General features: G+C 38.2%; 1 protein-coding gene across 8 annotated transcripts in view; it reads right to left on the bottom strand.

The window, feature by feature from the left end:
- The window catches only part of DNAI3 (dynein axonemal intermediate chain 3), an 80,038-nt gene that overhangs the window by 20,274 nt on the left and 43,332 nt on the right, over positions 1-16,432 (bottom strand). For all 8 annotated transcript variants that reach the window (XM_072834306.1, XM_072834309.1, XM_072834305.1 and 5 more), the window contains 3 exons: positions 15,032-15,116; positions 7,516-7,649; positions 3,276-3,339 (listed from right to left, as the gene is read on the bottom strand). In XM_072834306.1, coding sequence (XP_072690407.1) covers positions 3,276-3,339; positions 7,516-7,649; positions 15,032-15,116 — 283 coding nt within the window. The remainder of the gene's footprint in view (positions 1-3,275; positions 3,340-7,515; positions 7,650-15,031; positions 15,117-16,432) is intronic.

Here is a 16,432-nt window from a genome sequence, read left to right as displayed (position 1 = left end):
ATAGAGATATAAAGTAAATGGTGGTTGCCAGATGCTGAGAGGAGAGTGGAACAGGGAGCTATTGTTAAATGGGTGCAGAGTTTCAGTTTTGCAAAATGGACACCATCCTGGAGATGGGTTGTACAACAATGCAAATGTACTTAATTGTATTGAATTATACACTTAAAAAATGGTTAAGATGGTAAAATTTACATTTATGTATATTTTACCACAATTTAAAATTTTATGAAAAGTAAAAATAAAAAATTTAAAGGTAGCTTTTCTGGATTAAAAAAAAAAAAAAAGACCAGTTTTCCTCCAATTAGGCCCATCCTGAAGATAGCATAGGAGACATACTTCTAAGGCCATCTTGAAGCAATCTGGAAGATTCTTGGGAAGTCAGGAAAACCCTGGAAACTAGCAGCTATCTTCTTGTTGCTGCTCTTGATAAAACCAGAGCCTGGTTTTATCTTCCCATAGTGGGGCTTCCCCAGATACCACCTCACTCTGGGCAGCAGGGCCATCCATGAGTCTGGAAGCCTTCTGCAAATGTGATGATTACCAATCATAGCAAGATTGACAATTACCAAAATTTGTACTTTACAGTAACATGTTAAATATTCTCAACCCATATCTTTTCCTTCCCTTTGTCCTTTTAAGGACCTTTAATTCCATCTAGCAATGAATAGAGCTGTCCTTAAGTTATTAAACAGAGTACCAGAGGCCTCAGGCCAAGTTGCCATGAGAAAGTTATAATAAACAAAGTAGTTTCCAGAATGATTATCTAATGCAGGATTCATTATAGTGATGTGATTAAGAGCAGACTGCCTAGGTTAAAACCCTGGCAATGCTGGTAGCTACCCCCTAGGGTTGCCATGAGGATTGAATGAGCTAATCCATGGAAAGTACTTGGAAGAATGCATGACACATGGCATACGCCGATCTGTGAGTAGAGTACATGAAATAATTATGTCAATTGTCATCACTCAGCCTTCATTTCTTGGGTTGTCACTTAGATCATCTGGAAATTTTGCTTGATTTGGCCTTATCACATGTATCTCATTCAGGGTAATCTGAATTTTCTTAGAAGAGGAAATTCTTCCTCCTGCCTTGTTGTTAATAAGAACATGGTGTCCCTAGGAAATCAAGAAGGATTGGGTCCCAATAATCACCTCATCTTTACTCAGGTATACTTCATGGTGTTTGTGAAAAACATTAGACTGGTAGCTCTCAGGGAAAACACTGCCAGTTCATGGATATAATTAGGGCAAGCAGTGCATAGGTTAGAGGGTCTAAACATGGACTTCTCTGAACTTCAACCATTATCCAATGGGAATAACAGTGTTGTTTGGGTTTCCATATTACAAAATGTTTGACTGATGATTTTAAAGTATTTTAAAGTATTATGATGATTTTAAGGTATCCTTTTAAATTTTTTTTAAATTTTTATTTTATTTTTTATTTATGATAGGCACACAGTGAGAGAGAGAAAGAGAGGCAGAGACACAGGCAGCAGGCTCCATGCACTGGGAGCCCGACGTGGGATTTGATCCTGGGTCTCCAGGATCGCGCCCTGGGCCAAAGGCAGGCGCTAAACCGCTGTGCCACCCAGGGATCCCAAGGTATCCTTTTAGTAAGCGGTTAAAGCTATTTCTCCACCTCCCCCCCTCTTTTTTTGCAATGAACTAAATGCCAAGAAATTAAAAGCAGCTCTTATCCGTCCATACCAAGCTACATCCCATTGGTCATAAAGTCTGGACATGTTGACTGCTAAGTCTCACTCATATTTCCTCTGCTGTACATCCTTGTTACCATGGCTATACTCAGTCCTCTCCATTTCTCATCTAAACTATTGTAAGTGGTCAACCTACTTCCATTGTAAGTCCCACCAGTAAATTCATCCAGCCCCTGCTCTCCTGCCAGAGTGATATTCTGATTATACTGGTGGGACTAGAATAAGGTTCAAAGCTTAGTAGGCACTCAAGGCTCTTAGCCATCTGGACCCAATTATCCTTCCTGGGACCTCTCCTGCTGCCCTCTCTATTGCTATATTTTGGCTAAGGGATCTCCCTGTTTCTTAATTGTCTACTGCTGTTTGGGGTTTCCATGATTTTGCATGTATTACTTCTTCCACCTGATAGGTCTTTCTCCAATCAGAAAATTGCAATCCACTCTTCAAGACCCAGCTCAACTGTATCTCTCTTCAGTAGGGCCCTTTCTTACTAACTTAAGAGAGTCGGTCCCTTCCTGGTTTCCCATGTCACTTTGTATTTGCCTCTAGCCATAGCACTAAAGACAATGTAATGTTATCATTTGTTTCTGTGTTTGAATTTTCTAATAGATCATGGAATTCCTTTGGGGGAGGATAATATCTTGTTTATCTTTATATCCCCAGTGCCTGGCACAGAACAGATTCTCAATAATGATGAATGAATGAAAATAAGAAAGAAAGAACAAGGGGTGCCTGAGTGGCTTAGTCAATTAAGCATCCGACTCTTGATTTTGGCTCAGATTCATGATCTCAGGGTCTTGAGATCAAGTCCAATGTTGGGCTCCACTGTCATTCTGTCTCTCTCTCTCTCTCTCTCTCAAAAAAAAAAAAAAAAAAAAAAAAAAAAAAGAGTACAAACAACATTAGTGAGTTTCAAACATAAAGCTCTTGGTTTTTAAGTTTGTTGTCATTGGTTATTCTATAAATGGAATAAAATTTAAAATAAATAACTAAATCTGTGTGTCAGGGTCTGCCTCAAAAGCAGTTTAGGAAGCTAGTTCCATAGTAAGGCCCCAAGAAAATTTCTGAGACCAGGAAGAACCAGAGTTTACCAATGCATAACAAAGTCATGGCATCACAGTCTCAACTTGTGTCCCAGTGGTATAGTGGAGACAGCTGCCGTGTGCATGCAGTACATGCACAATTAATACTCATTAATTATTGAATAAACAGAAATGTGAATAATCATAAAAGTAGCTGAATGTATTTCATTATCTCCAGTATATAATTTTGAGTACAACTTTTAAATCATGGAATTTGAAATGAATGAAAAGCAGAAAATCAGTTTCAGGTCTGCAATCACCAGATGAATCTTATTAAAAATCCAGATTCAGATTCGGCAGGCCTGGGGTAGGGTCCAGCACTCTGCATCTCCCACGGGCTCTCTGAGGTCCAAGGGCCTCACTTTGAATGAGAAGGACAGACACAAGACCTTATATGCCCTGCCTTCTCAGCAGCAAGGCCTGGGTTACTCAGCGCTTCAGAAAAATGAGTAACTCATAACAGAGCAATCCTCAAAACTTACCCATCAACCGGCCAGTTTCAGAGTCTCTTTCCATTTTCCAATCTGTGTATATCACCCCACCTTCCTAAAAACAGAACAGGTTTCTGATGAGTACAGCGACGTCTTAAGGGAATAAAGACCTCATGTGCATGTACTAAAGCTGACTGTGCCTCACACAAGCCCAAAGTGACAGGTTAACTCAATGCAGTGATAACTTGATATGGTTAGGGGGGTGGGGAGGCTCAAAACAATTACTTAAAATTAATTTATTAAAAAAAACAATTACTTAATTTTTATATTAAACGGCAACAAAAAATGAACTTACCAAATTTTTATCTCCACAGAATGCTATGGAAAACACAAGCATTTATGAAAATAATCTATGGACACAAGTTCTCACTTCTGGGTTTCTCAAGTTTTTATTAATAGGGGAACTGTCCCAACAGACCAAAAGCTCCAAGAAGGGATCTGGTCTGACTTCTTCAGTGATTTGTCCTCAGTATGATACAAAGTCAGTAGTTAAAAATATTTGTGGAGTAAGAGGGAAAGGGGGAATGTAAATTGATAATATGGCACCATTATCTTTAAAGTTGAGGACAGGAAACAAAGTTCCATTTAAATAATATAGCTAATAATATATATTTCTGCTCTGCTTATGGCCATTTTAAGGAGGGGGGAAGGCAGAGGGACCTGGTGTAATACAGAGGCAGAAACAGCAGCCAAAGGGAAAAGACGCAGAGCCTGTGAATAGCGGAGGTGGGAGAGGTTTCGAGAAAATCTTTAGTCTGAAGGAACCTGGAGACTCGGAAAGGTTTAGTGACTCAGGGTCGCCCAGATGCAGTCTCCTAATTCCAATGTTTTTCTCTCTGGGTAGTAAAAGGAAAACCCAGAGAAGGATGTATAAAAAGAGTTGTTGAGAGGAACTGAAGGACGGCTTGAGATGTGTAGAAGAAAGGACAGGAGAAAGCATTTGCTATGCAAAGTGAAGGATGAGCTCACTGGAGGGGGGGGGTGGTGGCGCTCATTCACTCATCTGTGCTTTTATCCATTAATTCACATAACAGACAAGGACTGTGTTTGGTGTTCGCAGTTCAGCATCAGAAGACGAGCCCTCCCTCCACTTGTGGTGTCCAGAGTCTGAGGGAGCAGACAGGCCGGCCCGCGGCCAGTGTGCGCACACCTCTCCTGTGGCCTGTGGCACCTCACCCCCCTCACCACTGCCTGAGCACAGCATTTGCTGCTGTGGTTAGGACCTTTCTGTACGTGAGCCAGCCCTTGCCAGAGTCCTGTAAGAGTCATTAATATCTCCTTGGTCTCACAACTGATACATGGAACACTTAACAGAGCCAAGTCAAAGAGGAGAAGCTTGAACCAGGTTAATAAATACATGCTGAGTGCCCATTCTATCTGTAGCCAGCTGGCTGGGAACTTTCACGTCCTTTTCCATCCAGTTACCTGGTGCAGAGAACTCGACTCTTCTCCCCTGTGTTGACATTCCTGGCCCCACTGCTCACGCCCTCTTCATCTCAGGGTTGACCCACTTAAAATCACTGCTTGTCTAGCCTGTCTGCCTTTCTGGCTCCACTGTCTCCTGCCTCAGTCCTGCACTAGCCAATCTAGATCCCAGAGCAGTCTCCCTTATTCTCTCTCGATGGAGCAGCCATGTCAAGTGTTGGTAGAAGAGCATTCCACTGGAATGTCAGCCCATGAGGGTGGGGAATTTTGTCTGTTTGTTCACTGCTATATTCCCTGGACCAAGAACAGTGTCTGGCATAGGGTAAATGCTCAATAAATAGCTGCTGAATGATAGATGAAGTTAATTCTAAGGAGGGTAAAAGCTCGAAAGGCAGGAAAGAGTTTGGTGTAGAAAAAGAAGAGAAAAATCAGAGCAACTGGAGGGAGAGAAGGAGATTGGTACAGATGGGGGTGTAGAGATATAAAACAGCCAAATTAAATATATAACATAGCCAAATATAAAACATGCAGAATCTTGTAGGCCACAGTGTAAAGAGTTTCTATTTTATTCACATTTGACTGAGTAAAGAGTTTCGATTTTATTCACATTTGACTGAGTTGTCACTGAAGAGTTTAGGCACAGGGTGTCATACTTTAATTTCTGTTTTAAGATCTTATGATCATTCATCTTTCTAAAGCTGTCACCCCCTGCTTTCAAAACTTGTGTCAAAGAAACAAATATTACATGATTCTACTTACATAAGGGACCTAGAGCAGTCAAATTCAGAGAGACAGAGAGTAGAATGGTTGCCATGGGCTGGGGGCTGGAGGGAACGGTGAATTATTGTTTTAATGGCTACAGAATTTCAGTTTGGAGATATCTAGAGAGAAATGGCTGTGAGTGTTGCTCAACCATATGAAATGTGTCTAATAGCACTGAATTATACACTTCAAATTTGTTAAGGTGGAACTTGTATTTTTCCAAAATTAAAAAAATATTAGAAGCCCAAGTTATAAAAAATTGAAAGCCCAAGTTATAAAACAAGTATCTGTTTGGTAAATGCCTCATTGTCTACCAAATGTAATTCAATTTCCCTAATGTGGCAGAAAAGGCTCTTTGGTTGGATCCCAACCTAGCAGTCAAGGTATAGCATCCCCTCTTGCCAATGATTCCACTATCTGTAGACAAATCCCAGGCTTCTGTAATTCCAAAGCATTGTTCAGGCTGTTACTTCTGCTGGGAATTGTACTCTGATCTTTCAGATGCTTCCTCAACCTCCAAAGTCCAGCCAACTAACAGTCTGCCTCCCCCCAACCTCCCCTCTCTCATCCCTGTGGCTTCTGGATGGGCACTGACATGGATAATGTTGTTAATGTTTCTGCTCCTTAACTAGGCAGAGGGTGCCCTGAGAACAGGGACTGTGCTGTTGATTCATGTCTGATCTAAGACCTAGTGCTGTGCCTGGTGGGCAGTATGCTCTTGAGAACTGCTGTAATCAACTAATACCCTCATAATACTAAAGTGTCAGTGCAGAATGCATTCCGGTGAGACCAAGCTATGATGTCTTCCCATGGTGGCATGGCTTGGAGGGTAAACCCTTTATTTCAGGGAAATCGAGTCATGAATGAAAAGGACATTTCTGTTTCTATATGACCATAGATATAGTTCTGAGTCTTATTTCTTCATTGGCAAAGCGAAATTTAATCCCTACAAGATTATTAGGATTAGATGAGATATAATTTGGAACAAATACTGGCATAGACCCTACTATATAGAAAATGTTGAATAAATGGAAGCTCACTTTGGTTATTATAGTTGGTGCCAAAAAATGACAGCCATTATTATTATTATTTTTTTAATTTTTTTTAAATTTATTTATGATAGTCACACAGAGAGAGAGAGAGGCAGAGACACAGGCAGAGGGAGAAGCAGGCTCCATGCACCGGGAGCCCGACGTGGGATTTGATCCCAGGTCTCCAGGATCACGCCCTGGGCCAAAGGCAGGCGCCAAACTGCTACGCCACCCAGGGATCCCCGACAGCCATTATTATTATATCCAGTTGTTACTTTTGAATTGAGTGAGTTTTGCACTGTCTCTCCTGCTACATTTTGCTAGCTACCAAAGCAATATATTTTCTTAGTAGATCTATAATACTTAGCAAGGTTTCTTCTATATGGTATAGGTGTTCAATAAATATTTTTAGGTTGGTCAATAAATCATTAGTAAAGAGGGTCATACTGAATTTTATAGATTTTTTTCACATTCATCAGGAATATTTTGAATATGAATATGAATCTATTAAAAAATTCAATGCAAACAAGTATACTAAAATATGGGAGTGGTATAAATATTATGAACCTTAATAAGGCAAATGTACAGTAGAGGTTGTAATGAATCAGAATAGAAAAGTGCTTGCCAGGATGGGGGTGTGGGGGAGCAGAAATAGGAAAAGGCTAGGGGAAGGTACAGAGTTCTGAGGATATGATATAAAACATGGTGACTACAGTATAACACCATATTGCATAATTGAAATTTGCTAAGCGAGTATGACTTAAATGTTATCATACACACAGGCACAAAGATAAACGTGTGAGGTGATGGATGTGTTAATTAATTAGATGAAGGGAAGCCTTTCACAATGTATACATACATGAAATCACCACGATGTACACTTAAATATCTTACAATTTTCTATGTCAATTATGTTTCAATAAAACTGAAATTAAGAATATATATATAATGAAGACTATATATATTCATATATATATAACGTATATATAAAAGAGCAGATAATTCTGACTCACCTCTGTTCCCACAAAGAATTTTGTGCAGAAGTCCTCTATTGGCTTGAGATGATTGGCCAACCCACCTTCCAGATTGTAGTACGGGTTCATCTCTCCTGCCTTCACTGTTTTGCTCTGGGCTAATAATACTTTGTCTTTCAGAGGAGTATGAATAGAAGAAAAACATATTTACAGTAAAAGACATTTTAAAATACGGTTAGTTTATATTTTTTGTCCCTTGCTACATACCTCTGCCCTATTCTCTCTCCAGTGTGGCAGGCATAAGTATAAACATCTTTAAACTTCTAATTTAGCAGCTAGAACACTCTTTCAAACCAAAGCATATGCAGGAACCCTTGCATGTAAAACTGATCAAAATCTTCATTGCTGTGATTAAAGTGTTTCCTGGTGGGAAGAGGGAAGACCCCTCTACCTACTTTCAGAGGCTCCATTTTTAAAAAAAGATTTCATTTATTTGAGAGAAAGAGAGAGGGGGAGAGTATAGAGGGAGAGTGAGAAGCAGACTCCCCCCTGAGCAGAGAGCCTGACATGGGACTCGATTCTAGGACACAGAGAACATGACCTGAGCCAAAGACAGATACTTAACCAACTGAGCCACCCAGGTGCCCTCAATTAGGTAATTTAGCTTTGTATCCTGCTTTTCTGTTCTCTTAAAGATATTATCTTGGGCATGTTCCTAGGTCACTTATTAGTTATAAAAAATGTGATAAATTTCTGGGAAAGATAGAGAAATATACGCTCATCTAACCCTACTCACCACATTTCAATATATCATCATCTAGGTTATATCACCCACGGGAAAACAAACAAATGAACATAAAAAATTACCAGCAATGGGCAGTTTGGGTGGCTCAGCGGTTTAGCACCGCCTTCAGCCCAGGGCGTGAACCTGGAGACCCAGGATTGAGTCCTGCATCGGGCTCCCTGCATGGAGACTGCTTCTCCCTCTGCCTGTGTCTCTGCCTCTCTCTCTCTCTCTCTCTCTCTCTGTGTGTCTCTCATGAATAAATAAATAAAATCTTAAAAAAAACAAACCAACCAGCAAACATTAAATGAAAACTAAATGAAAATGAAATAGAAAATTAAATGAAAACTAAAATAGAAAAATATCTCAGCTGTACTAAAAATATACATTCTATTTTTAAAAACATAGCATAATTCTGGACAAAAGTAAAAAACAACTATGATTTCATTGGTACAATCAACTAATGCTACCTTTATTAGAGATATACATGCTTTGGACAATCCTAGGGGCTCCAGGATCACGCCCTGGGCCAAAAGCAGGGGCTAAACTGCTGAGCCACCCAGGGATCCCCGAAGCCAGACTTTTAAATAGCTCTATTACAAACTATCAGTCAACATTTCAAGAAATAACTAGGTATATTTAATCTCATTGTTCTTACTAAAAGGTATTATTTATAATATATTTAACAAGAGCAAAAAGGCCTTTTGTATTCATTTAATATATAAAAATATTAAAATATTTATGTCAAATTCTTCACTCTCATTTCAATGTCTATTTTCTCTTTTTAAATAATATACATTAATATATTAATATTAGTAGAGTAGAACACATATATAATTTATAGATAAATACACGCTCATTTGGAATGTGTGCTCAAAAATGTTTCCTGATGGGTACAAGATGGAAAAGTTTAGAGCCCTCTGGTCTAATAAGGGGAGCCATGAGCCTGATCCAGGGGTCAGTCCTGGTAATGCAAAGGAAGAGGCAAATATGAGATGCACTGTAAAGGAAGACATAGTTATCCTAAGTGAGGGACTGGATGTAGGGACCTGAGGAGAGAGACAGAGATGACTCAAGCTCTGTTCTGGACACACTGACATTGAGGGAAGAGATTGGGTTCAAACCCAGGAGATAGAGGCAAGGTGGAGCATTCTCAGCAGAGTAAGAGTGGACCAAGTTACTGAAAGGGGTAATAAGGAAAGCACACTGCTGAGGTAAGAGTTTGAGATACATCCATGATAAGAGGGCAGCAGGAAAGACCAAGGAGAGAAACTGAAGAAGTATCAGGAAAACCACAAAAGCCAAGGCAGGAGCTCTGAGAAAAGGGGCTTAGTTGGTAGTGTTTAATGTGGTGGAGTTAAAGAGAATGAGGCCAGAGAAAAATGTGATTGTCTACTGTGTTTATTCAGACTTGACTGGAATAACTGGCATATTTATTAAATTCAGCCTCATCCTCATGAATTTTTCATTCATGATTTCCATCTCAAGGGCCTGAGTTACATAATAATAGGAGCTAACACTTACTGAGTGCTTACTGCTTGACTACATGCCAGGTACTGAACTGTATGCTCCACATGCACCCTTTCACTCAATCCTCACAGTAACTCCTCACTAATTCTCCTTCCAGGATGATAAAGGAGACTCAGAGAGATTAAGTAGCTTGCCCAACTTCTCACATAAGGTGGCTTACATTTATTGTGAGTTGACAAAGAGCTGTTCTTCAAGCTGTATATATATAAACTCATTTTATCTTCACAGTTTTCCATGAGGTAGTTACCTTCATTATTTACTTACCTTATCTTCACCTCTCTCTTTCCAAACAGGTTTATTAAAAACAAAAAGAAAAAAGAGGAAGGCACAGAGAGGTATAGTAATTTGACCTGGTCAAATAATAAACGGTGGCCTTGGGATTTAAACCCAAACTCCAGAATCCACATCCTTAACTACTATGCCGCAGTGCTCAGAAGAATTTAACCAAGGGTCTGAAGCAATTCCAAAATAGGAATTCCAAAAACATTTAGAGCAAAGTCTCCCTCAGCAGAGTAAACAAAAAGGACATTTCGAAAGTGAGCACTCTCAGCAGGGCATGGAGTATTGCAGATCTAAGGTGGCAGGTGAAAGCCACGCGGCCTATAGCCACTAGGTGGCAACACAGCACCAGACAGTGGGCTGGAGAGCATTCTTAAGAGCAAGTGGTGGTGGAACAGTGTGAACTTGGATTCTTGATGGAAGGTCGAAGGAGAACTAAGCATAGGGTCAATACACAAAATGTGGTCAAGAAGCATATGAGTGTATTCTAGTCAATAGGTTCAAGTCTGGCGAGAGTAAGTGGATGGCTGGCAGTGTGTCCTAAGGAGATGCAAAATATCGTAATGAGATCTCAAATAAAGTTCTAAGAGTTGGCCATCTACACAAGAGGCAGGTCATGACCAAAGTAACTGCCTTTAATTATGAGAGGCATGTGTTAGCAAGATCCTTTGAGATTACTAACTGAAATTGAATTTTCTCCAGGACTCACGATACTGCCTGCAACAAACACTTCTGAACACACGTAAAGGGACATGGTCAACTACAGTCACAGCTGAGAATCTAAAAAGTAATCTATCCATTCTCTTTATGAACCGATTTAGCCAAATATACCTTTCTCCAAGAAAGATTCACAAAATGACTTCATCTGGAAAGAGAACATTCATTTGATGGGGAGTATTCTTGTTTGATGACATTTGAGTCATGCTTCAAGATTCATTTTAGATAGGTCCTTCCTTAAGTGGATATAGATATATACCTATCATACTAAAAGGTAAGCTCCACAGGAGCAGGGAATTATCTTTTCATAGCTGTATCCTCAGAGGCCTAGTACTTTGCAAGATTTTAATATGTGTTTGGAATAAATGCAGATATAAGTATAGAGATAAAAATTGTTCTTTAAAAAAAATTAAGGGATTACAATTACTAAATCACAATCAAGTGGAGTTTATCTCAGGAATGCAGGGCTACTTTAACATTCAGATATTAATCAAAGTAATTCACCAAATTTATAAGTTTAAAAAGAAAAAAAGCATATGATTATCTCCAAAAATGCAGAAAAATCTTTTGACAAAATCCAATATTAATGGGTGTATAAAAGGGAACTTCTTGAGGGCACCTGGGTGGCTCAGTGGTTGAGCGTCTGCCTTTGGCTCAGGTCGTGATCCTGGGGTCCTGGGATCAAGTCCCGCATCGGGCTTGCCACAGGGAGCCTGCTTCTCCCTTTGCCTATGTCTCTGCCTCTCTCTGTGTGTCTCTCATGAATAAATAATAAAATCTTAAAAAAAAAAAAAAGGAACTTCTTCAACCTGATAAAGGATTCTGTGAAAACTCAACAGCTAACATCATACTTAATGGGTTAAAGACTAAATGCTTTCTCCCTAAGATCTGGAATAAAGCAAGAATGCTCTCTAATCACTTTGACATCCTGAGGGTTCTAGCCAATGTAATCAGCTAAAAAAAAATCATATAGATCAGAAAAGAAGTAAAACTGTCCTTATTTACAGATGACATTATTATCTACATAGAGAACCCAAAGGACATTATCATCTCTCATAGAAAACCCAAATCAATCTACAAATAAGCCACTATAATGTGATTTTAGGAAGATTGCAGGATACAAAATCAATACAAAGAATCAATTCTCTTTATACACTGGTAACGAACAAATTAAAAATGTGCAAGTACCATTTACTAGAGCACCAAAAAAATGTGAAAGACCTAGAGACAAATATGTCAAAAGAAGTGAAAGACCTTTACACTAAAAACTATAAAACATCACTGAGAAATTAATGACCTCAGTTGATGAGGAGATGTACTAATGAGTTGAAAGACTATATTGCAGACACCAAATTCTTAGAGTACTGATTTACAGATTGAACACAATTCCAATCAAAGTCAGAGCAGGCTTATGCAAGACAAAATACAAAATTCAGGGATCCCTGGGTGGCGCAGCGGTTTGGCGCCTGCCTTTGGCCCAGGGCACGATCCTGGAGACCCGGGATCGAATCCCACTTCGGGCTCCCGGTGCATGGAGCCTGCTTCTCCCTCTGCCTGTGTCTCTACCTCTCTCTCTCACTGTGTGCCTATCATAAAAAAAAAAAAAAAAACAAACTATTAAAATATTTCATATGGGAAAACAAAAAACCTAGAATGGTCAAAAACCACTTTAAAAAAGAAAAAAGTTGGAGGACTAGCACCGATTTCAAGACTAATTACAAAGCTACAGTAATCAAGATGCTGTGCTATTGGTGGAAAGACAGACACGTAGATCAATAGAACAAAATTGAGTTCAGAAATGGACTCACACATACTTGGACAAGTGATTTTTGACAAAGGTACAAAAGCAATCTGGTGGAGAAAGGATAGTATTTTCAACAACTGCTGCTGGAATATCACACACAAATGAACTCTGATCCATAATTTGTGCATAGGAAAAAACATCTCAATAAAGATCATAAACTTAATTATAAAACTATAAAACTCCTAGAAAAAAAAATCCCAACCTTCGGTTAAATTCAAAACCAAAATTGTGACCCACGAAAGAACAAACTGATACTCAAAAATTGAAAACGTCTGCTTTTCAAAAGGCAGGGTTAGGAGAATAACACTTAATATTTTAACAGAATGTAAATCACAGACTGGGAGAAAATATTTGCAAGTCACATATCTGATAAAGGACTAGTATGCAGAATTTGTTAAGAGCTCTGAAAACTCAATTATAAGAAAACAATGGAAGTAAAATATGGGTAAAAGATATGGACATTTCACAAAAAAAGATATATATGGCAAAAAATGCATGCAAATATGCTCAACATCTTTAGTCATTAGGTAAATGTAAATGAGATATCACCACACCTGTTTTAGAATGGTTAAGTTGAAAAGACCAGCCATACCATCTGTTCATGAGGATGTGGAAAAATTAGAACTCTCCTACACTGCTTGTTGGAATGTAAAATGGTATAACCACTTTGTAAAACACTTTGGCGATTTCTTTTCTTTTCTTTTTTTTTTTTTATTGGCGTTCAATTTGCCAACATATAGCATAACACCAAGTGCTCATCCCATCAAGTGCTTTGGCAATTTCTTAAACATACACCTGCCATATGATCTAATTATCCCATTCCTAGGTATTTATCCAAGCAAATAAAAGCTTATGTACATACAAAGCCATGTATATGTGTATGTATATGTAATAGGGCTGTGCTGAAAACAGTATTATGTTTTATCATATGTCAGTTATACCTCAATAAACTTAAAAGTGAATATGGAAAAAGCCACACTTTTAAAAGATATGATATCCTTACTATCGACTGGATAAAGACAGTAACATCCTCATGAGCATCTTTTTTCCATTAATTTAAAAAATAAGAGTAGGGCATTTAATGAGTTACTCTTTACAAGTTACATTAACCTCTCTCAGTCTTGGTTTCCTTAATCATAAAATGTAACAAAAATTCCCAGCTTGCAGGATTGTCATGATCATCTATTTTACTCATCATTACACTCCCAGGGCCTAGCATAAAATAAACACTTTATAAATACTTGGTAAATGAATGAAAGCATGTGCAGTATTAGCTAGCACAGTACCTAATTCATGACAGGAATTCAATGAATTATAGCTGACAGTTGAATACAAAAGAAGTAGAGGAGAGAACTTACTTCCTTCTGGAATGAAGTAGGCCCAAACACATAAAACATGCAATGTTTTAATACTGCTTAGAAAGGGTCATTAAAAATTTAGTGATTCTTTTTTTTTTTTTTTTTTAATATGGGGTCTTGGGTTGTATCTATGAGACACACTTCAAAGCAAGTTTTGCCCAAGCAGGGTATTAGATACATATTACGTTTTTCCGAGATATTCTATCATTTAACTGAACACTCAACAATTTATAAATGGAAATCCATTTGACAAAGCAAATATTTGGAAAGTATTTCAGTATCTAGTGATACTTGTACATTTTCATTACGCATTGCTCTTGGGGTGGGATATTCGTGCACATCTTTATTTTAATAAAGATTTTAATTAATATTTAAAATATTAACTATTTTAATAGTTTTATATATATGCCATTCAATTACTTCAACAAAGGTGTAGGGGTTGAGTTGAGATAGATTTAAAAAGCAATTGTTATTTCTCCACTCTGTTTTATCATGGTGTTGTACAAATACTCATTTTCTATTATATTCTGACTAAAAATGGGCAATTCATTTCTAACACTCATGACTTACTTTGCTAGACTCAAGATATGTCCATTCTATAGAATTATTCTTTGAGCATATATGGATTTATTAAGACAGCTTTGTAAAAACTTTTTTAATATATTGAGTTCTCAAAAATATACTTGATACATGTTTATGAAACTAAACTGAATTCCATCATCAAATCTTTGTGTATGTATAGGCAGTTTTAATGTGTTGGCTATACGTTTTGGTTTTGTTTTTGTTTTGAGAGAGAAAAAGAATTTTAAGCAGACTCCATTCCCAGCGTGGAGCCTGAAGCAGGGCTCCACCTCACAACCCTGAGATCATGACCTGAGCTGAAATCAAGAGACGGATGTTTAACCCATTGAGTCACCCAGGTGCTCCTGTGGTTGTAGCCATTATAAATTTCCATATTGGAGGGTTTGGTTTTCTGTACTGTTTTTACAAATCAGACTATCTTAGAAAAGAACTTACTCTGGACCTAACCAATCACTAATATTTAAACTACTATATGCCATCTTAATAAGCAAAGGCAGTTACCTTGTGATTTGCAAAGACTGTCTTCATTCAGGCTGAGCTTGGTTGGGCAGTGGTCTAAACTTGTTTCTCCCTTAGACAGCCTTATCTTTTGGGAGAACATATAAGAAAGATTATTTCCATATATTCTGTGGGTGATTTATTCTTGCTTTTTCCTCCCACCCCCAGATGGCTGTTCTCCACCTCCCTCCCCTTGTCCCTTTCCCATTCTCCCTTGGATTGATGGTTGCTTTTCCCCACAGACAGTGCCTAAACCACAGTTTCTAAACCCTTGTGACTAAAAGAGCCTGCTCAGGGGCTCATTTCTAAATCCTACTCTCGTCTGTTTTTCTACATCTTTCACTTAAAGCTCCAGAAAGTTGTGTGGGGTCTTTTCATCTGCAGGCTGACTGCTGAGTCTCCTTGGGGACATGCATGCCCTTGAGTTCCAGAAGTGGCCCCGGATCTGCACCAGAATGGGAAGCTGTGACACTTTCTATTCTTCCCTCATAGCTTCTGCCCCACGTTTCTCCATCAGGATATTTGTCCACATGTTTCCAGTTATTCCCAGGTGAGTTTCTGTTTGTTTGTTTCTATTTATTTATTTATTTATTTATTTATTTATTTATTTATTTATTTCTGGGGAAGGAAGGCGGCTGGGTGTTCGTTTCTTTTTAAACAATTTACAGCTCAGTAAATCCTACCCCAGGAAATTCCTAATCCTCTAATTTCTAATTTCTAATCCCAGCTACTTCAGGAATATTCTCACCCCTCTGTGCTCTTTCTTCCATTTATAGCAAATACATCATACTGTAATTCTAGTCATACTTGTAAAATAAAGGAAAAAAAGTATTCAGTTTGGAATTGGAACTAGCCATTCTAAAAAAAAAAAAAAAAGAGTCATCAGTGTCAGAAGCCCATTCATACTTCCCACACATATTCCATCCACAGCCATATCGTCTTAAAGTTGCTTTTCTTCAAAGCTCTGCCTTTCAATAAAAGTACAAATAATTTCTCTTTTAACTACTTTCAGTTTTGTTTGGTTATAGGTATCAAAATGCTGTTTCCTACTATGTGCAAAATATGCAGAATTTTGCCTATATTAGGGATTAAAATTAGCTTTCCAGGCTATCTTGAGAGCCTGCTGATTTACAAGCAACTGCTTATGCCAATGAATAATTACTATACAAACCACCAGTAAGTTGTGGTTTGTCTGTACATGAACAAATATCAATCTTGAGTTCACAAAAATTGTGATTTCTGGTTTGACCTTGGCAGGCATCATAATAATTCTTAATGAAAGAATTTATTGGTTAAATGAATACATGAATTATAAAGTCCTATGTTAGTTTGAGTTGCTGTACTTCTAGAGTATGTGTATATAAGTATGTAAATGCAAATATATAGTGTATGTAAGCAAGTAGA

Source organism: Canis lupus, chromosome 8, assembly GCF_048164855.1.
Source record: "Canis lupus baileyi chromosome 8, mCanLup2.hap1, whole genome shotgun sequence".
In the NCBI taxonomy this organism is placed as follows: Eukaryota; Metazoa; Chordata; class Mammalia; order Carnivora; family Canidae; genus Canis; species Canis lupus.
The sequence above is the reverse complement of the archived record's forward strand: the minus strand, read 5'-3'. Positions and strand labels throughout refer to the sequence as shown.